At 30.9% G+C, this 6,073-nt stretch overlaps 1 protein-coding gene across 1 annotated transcript; it reads left to right on the top strand.

Moving 5' to 3' along the window:
- Positions 1–2,862: 2,862 nt before the first annotated feature.
- On the top strand, positions 2,863–5,224 carry LOC149518381 (aluminum-activated malate transporter 2-like). Its single transcript, XM_089763330.1, has 6 exons — positions 2,863–3,265; positions 3,376–3,516; positions 3,620–3,892; positions 3,973–4,085; positions 4,182–4,325; positions 4,536–5,224. The coding sequence occupies exons 1-6, from the start codon at positions 2,968–2,970 to the stop codon at positions 5,040–5,042; spliced, it is 1,476 nt and encodes a 491-aa protein (XP_089619456.1). The 5' UTR covers positions 2,863–2,967; the 3' UTR covers positions 5,043–5,224.
- The last annotated feature ends 849 nt before the right edge of the window (positions 5,225–6,073 follow it).

The raw sequence follows: 6,073 nt of genomic DNA, 5'->3' as shown, positions 1-6,073 counted from the left end.
TAAAAATTATTTTGATAAAAAAGTTCTAATATATTTTTCTCGAATAAAATTTGAGCACTAAAAAATAAAAATAAAATTAAAAAAAATAATTTCCAATAAATGAAAAATCAAGGAAATTATTTATAAACATAAAAAATAAGATTGTTTTTATTAAAATCAATGGATAACACATAGTTAATTAGTACGGTTTTAAACGGGGGCTGTGGGGTACTTATCTTTCCTCACGTGTAACCAACTTTCGAACCCAAACTATTTCGCAGACCATATAATTATTTTTTTAATAAATTTTAATTAATTTTAAAATCTAATTAAAATGATAAATTTTATTAGGTGATCAATTATACATAAACAAAAAAAAATGGTGACAACTTTTTTTTTTTTTTTTCAAATTTATCGGGTGGATACAAAATCGTTACGACAAAAACATAATAATATACATGATCATGTTGATAGATGGTGCCTAAGAATGATAGATGAAGCATGTCGGTCCAAATAAATGTTTAGACTGCAGGTTAGATTTTTTTTTTTTTTTTTGCCAACTACAGCTAAGGTAGAATTAGAAGTTAGCAATGTTTTGATGAAGCACTGAACAAGATCAACTGTCTAAAAATATATATATATATATATATATTTATATACGAGAAGAAATCAATTTATATAATGTAAAACTGATTTAGTTTTATTTATTTTTTTAATCATTGATTTTAATAAATTTAAAAAATAAGATTAAATAATTTTTTTATTTATTTTTTTATTTCTTGAATCTATTAAAATCAAGTATTAGAAAAATATATAATTTTTTTTTACTTTTATATTATGTAAATTGATTCCTCGTGTATATATATATATATATATATATATTTATTTATTTATATTACTAATGATGTGGAAAGCCAACAATTTATTTCTTTTTACTAAAGAGTGATTGCTCATTTTACACTATACAAGTACCGTAGTTTAGATATTTACATAAAATCATCATGTAAAAGTTTAAATAAACCATCTAAAAGAGAATGAAGCAGATATTATTATCCCCTTCGTCTTCCTATTTTCTCCCCCTCTTCCTTTTGTCATTCATATCTCTCATATATAACAATTTCTTTGTGTTGTTCTCATTGACATTAGTTCAGATTATTTATAGCCTTTAATGTTGAAAATATAAAAGTATGTCAAAGCTTGAATGTGTTAGTTTAACAGAATTAAATAGTAATCACACATCCTAAAGGTTTTAAGTTTAAATTTTCTAGTTTGAGCTCTATTTTATTTAGAAAAGTGATTGTTTTTGTATCTTTTGATGTATATATAATTAAAAATTTTGAATCGTATTAATGAAAATTAACTTTCTCTATCGATCATATTTCATAGATTTGAGCTTGGGGTTTTTAAAATAAAATTAAGCAATTAAATTCTAATTGCTCGAATGGTCTCCTCGAAATAAAAATGATGTGTACAAATACAGCATGAAAGTAAATACAATCATGAGCAAGTTTGAGTTGAGCTTAGGCCTTGGTTAGCCCATCCAATATAGATGTAAATATGAGTTTTTATCTTGAATTATATATAAAAATTAGTATAAATGTCTTATAAATGATCATTAAGGTTTAGGCAAGTTGTGAATTCAAAATGCTTGGTCCAAGTTCGCCTAATGAGAATTAAAATGAGTGTCTGAATATGTTTAATCTCATCTAGGCTGCAGGCTTGGGCGAGACCTCCACCCTTGCACATGTCTAGCCTTGGCTGCCATGGGTCACATCTATCATGCCTTCCCCATTTGTGTAGAGACTTGGATACGAGAATTGGACTTTGATTGATAACATCAATTAAAAAGTTACAAGAGAGTATTGTACATTCATCAAGTAAATAGTACATTTTTAATCTTAAATTTTCTTTTTCTTAGCTTTTTCTCAAACTCTTAGTAAGTTAGTTGAATGTGTAATACAAATGTTAGACACATTGTATGAGAAAATCTGACTTAGACTAGTTTTCTGGCTAAAATAAATTCCCAACCCTGCACATGCTTGTTTACATCTTTGAAGTGATTGTAGTGAACAAAAACAGCAAACAAACTTAGTTAATGTAATAGTGAAGACAAAACAATTATAGCAAATTAAAATATGAGTTGCCACCAAAAGATTGAATTGATGCTTACGTGTGATATGTTTGATAGAATATTAAAATTTTAATTTAATGATTTAAGTCCAATGCTTGAAAATTTTTAAATACATATAAAATAAATTGACCAATAATCATTGACTTATTAATAGAATATTGAATTTTAAATTTTAATGAATTCAAATCTCATAGTTTAAAATACAAAAAAAAAAGGTAAATTAATATATATATATATATATATATATATATATATTGTGATCGACACAATAGCAAGATGGTGACCTTCAACATCTCAACAAATTATTCTCTAACCATTTTTTAACAATCACGAAGAAAAGATTTGGATATGACTAGAAACTAAGGTTCATTTCAAGTACTTATCACTCAAGTTCATTTGAGCCAAGGGGGCATGGGTTACAGTTCCCGTTGCTCAGAGCATTAGACTATCATTATCACAAATATTTACCTAGTACAAGAGAACACCCAAAAATATATGCAAGTGGTCTGCGGAGAACCAAAAATAATGAGAAATGGGTGGTTTCGGTCGGGCAGGGGAAAGCGTGGGCTAGTGTTAATGGGTAACAGTATCCATCCAGAGCTAAATTGCACTCAAATATATAGGTCACCTAGCACTTTCTCGATGCCTTGTTTCCCTGAAATTTCTTTCTACTTAAACCGAACAATTTTATTGATCACTGCTAGATGCTTGTTTTCCTTATAAATACAGGCCCACATATCACCCTTTCCAAAGGCATATTCTATTTGGCAATCTGTTTAAAATCTCTATTCGTGCTCTTGGTTCATGCAACTTTTTCAGTTTTGCATCATCTCGACATCTCTGTGAATCAATTAGCTATGGATTTAGAGTCAGCAACAGCAAGTCAAGAGAAAGAAAAACAAGACATGTTTGCTCGTGGATGGTCACGGATAAAGGCCATTACTAATGGTACAAAGACTACGGTGTTTGAATTTGTTAGCAAGGTGAAAAAGCTTGGCCAAGATGATCCAAGAAGAGTTGTTCATTCACTAAAAGTGGGACTTGCACTCACCTTGGTCTCATTATTTTATTACTATCAGCCACTGTACGATAGCTTTGGCGTTTCTGCAATGTGGGCTATAATGACTGTCGTCGTCGTCTTTGAATTCTCTGTGGGTAAGTTTTGTCACCCCCTGACCTGTTAAGTTCAGCTCAAAGTCAAACAAATTAAGCGGAGAATTGAAGACATAAATGGTTTTGACTAAGATGGTAATTCATTTCATCAGGGGCTACTCTTGGGAAAGGTGTGAATAGAGGATTGGCATCGTTGCTTGCTGGTGCTCTAGCTGTTGGGGCTCATCACCTTGCCAACCTATCAGGACGGATAGGTGAGCCCATAGTACTTGGGTTCTTTGTCTTCCTCCAAGGTAAAACTGACACTTGAAAATAATGTGCACCACAAATTCTCCTTTTCCTAGTTTATTGAATTGGATAAAACAACTCAACTCACGGGATACAAAATTTATGCAGCTGCGGTCTCTACGTTTGCGAGATTCTGTCCCAGAATCAAGGCAAGATATGATTATGGGTTGTTGATATTTATTTTGACATTCTGTCTCATATCTATATCGGGTTTTCGAGAGGATGAAATATTAGAATTGGCTCACAAGAGATTATCAACCGTCCTCATAGGTGGCTCTGCTTGTGTCATAATTTCCATTTTGCTTTTCCCTGTCTGGGCTGGTGAAGACCTCCACAACTTAATTGCTTCCAACATGGAAAAGCTTGGTAGCTTCCTAGAAGGTACATCTCCACTCATTAAAAGCAATTTATTTATTTCCCCTTTAACCAAACACTAAAAGAAGAGAAAAAATTGTTTACAGGGTTTGCAGATGAATACTTTAAACTGCCAGAGAATGGAGCGTCCAAAGAAGATAAATCCTTTTTACAGGGATATGAAAGTGTTCTTAATTCAAAAAATAACGAAGATGTCTTGGTGGGTGAAAAAGTTCTAGCTCTTTTCCATCTCTCTTTAGAAAGCTTGGTGTTTTGGTTTCTGATTTTTACTTTGCTGTTGGTTGTTTTTTATAAGGCTAATTTTGCAAGATGGGAGCCAGGGCATGGTCGATTTCAATTTCGACATCCATGGAAACAGTACCTGAAGATTGGAGCTCTAACACGCCAGTGTGCTTATCGAATTGAATCTCTTAATGGACACCTAAATGCTGACATTCAAGTATTGTCTAAATCTCTACGTCTCAAATTCTTGAGCTACTTGGCTAATTTCTAGAACAAACAAAAAAGATAATACTCATTAGAAATAGGCTAAAAACCAAAAGTTGATTACATCAAGTGTTGTTCCTTTTCATATTTTCCTTTTTGGGTTAAATACCTTGTTTTGTTGATTAGCCATATTGGGAATGTCTTCTTAATGCCATTGTTGTAGGCAAAACCAGAAATTCGAAGTAAAATCCAAGAGACATGCACAAAAATGAGCTTGGAATCTGGTAAAGCATTGAAGGAACTAGCATTGGCAATCACAACAATGGTCAAACCATTTTCTGCTGATATCCATATCGAATGCTCAAAATCTGCTGCCAGGAATCTCAACTCTTTACTCAAATCAGGCTTATGGGTTGATGATATGGACATCTTGGAAGTGGTACCAGTGGCTGCAGTAGCTTCGTTATTAATCGATGTGGTCAGCTGCACGGAGGAAATTGCTGAATCTGTTCATCAACTTGCATCCATGGTAAATTTTGAAGCCGTTGAGCCAACTGTCTCATCAGAAAAACCGGAGACAGGACAACCTGAAGAAATTGTGAAATCTTCCAATGATGCTAATTGCTCTAATGTTGTCATTGTAATTGACGACCCAAGTCGAGAAAATAGGAATTCTTCTGCAACAACAATAAATAATTGTAGCAGTAGACCCATGAATACTGGGGTGTAAACACTGTATAAACAAATATATTGCTAACCAATTATATATATGATTTCCAACTAATTAAGTTATTACTTGAAATATATGTTAACTGCAGTAAGAAAATTGACATCGAGATCGTGTCTGGACAATTTTCTTTGCCTTTGGGATGTGCTTGAATTGTTATTATAAATAATAAATGTTTTCAGTTTTGTGGTCTTTACATAATTTATTTATAATATTAATTTCTTGTAAATTTAGTTAATGAAATCCATGGTCTATATGTATAGAATCATATTTACATAAGAATTAAATTAATAAAAAGTATATATATAATCTCATTTAAGTTGATGTGATAAAATTTTAATTAATAAATCGTATCTTCATTTAAGTTCATTGGCGATTAGAGAATTCAAGATTAATTTTAATTTCAGTCAAATCATAATTTACCCTAGCAATAATTTGCATGCTGCATGCTGCTGCTTTAGAAAATAAGAATCGAACTCTCGAAAAATATATATAGTAATGAGTATAGCACATATTCTGGTTATTATTATTATTATTATTATTATTATTATTATATTTATCGTTCGAGATAGCAAATAAGCATTGAATAAGTTATTTTCCTCATGTATAAAATAAAAAATTCTAAAAATATAATCAAACGTTATGTCAATGAATAGATTAATAAGAGCACAAAGTTTTTGTCATTTTACCGATTCTGATAGATTTAGCAAAGTATAAAAAACCATGACATCCTAAACCAAGTTAAAAAAAAAAATCAATAATAATGGGATTTATTGATACAATATTAAAATTTTAATTTCAGTAAATTTAATGTAAATTTTAATAACTTTAAATATAAAAAAAAAGAAAAAAGAAAATTAAGTTTTCAAAGTGTGGGTCAGAGTTCACACTTCAACCACACAAGAAAGAACATGAAGAAGTGGTGAAAAGAGAAAGTAGGTAAGGCAATTACAGACAAAGATTGTGCGGTTTGAGTTGTTTTCCACTAGGGATTAAATTTCAATTTTTTTTCTGCTTCTGCATTAAAGAAAAGA

The sequence above is a fragment of the Durio zibethinus genome, chromosome 6, assembly GCF_047325235.1.
Source record: "Durio zibethinus cultivar Kanyao isolate XHJ-2024 chromosome 6, ASM4732523v1, whole genome shotgun sequence".
Lineage (NCBI taxonomy): Eukaryota > Viridiplantae > Streptophyta > Magnoliopsida > Malvales > Malvaceae > Durio > Durio zibethinus.
Note: the sequence above shows the minus strand (reverse complement) of the source record. Positions and strands in the feature narration are given on the sequence as shown.

What these genes read in the sequence shown, in the direction of transcription:
- LOC149518381 (XM_089763330.1), top strand. Translation starts at nt 2,968, where the DNA reads ATGGATTTAGAGTCAGCAACAGCAAGTCAAGAGAAAGAAAAACAAGAC. An exon ending in CGTCTTTGAATTCTCTGTGG is followed by an intron (nt 3,266 to 3,375) that starts GTAAGTTTTGTC and finishes TCATTTCATCAG; the next exon opens with GGGCTACTCTTGGGAAAGGT. An exon ending in ACCTAAATGCTGACATTCAA is followed by an intron (nt 4,326 to 4,535) that starts GTATTGTCTAAA and finishes CCATTGTTGTAG; the next exon opens with GCAAAACCAGAAATTCGAAG.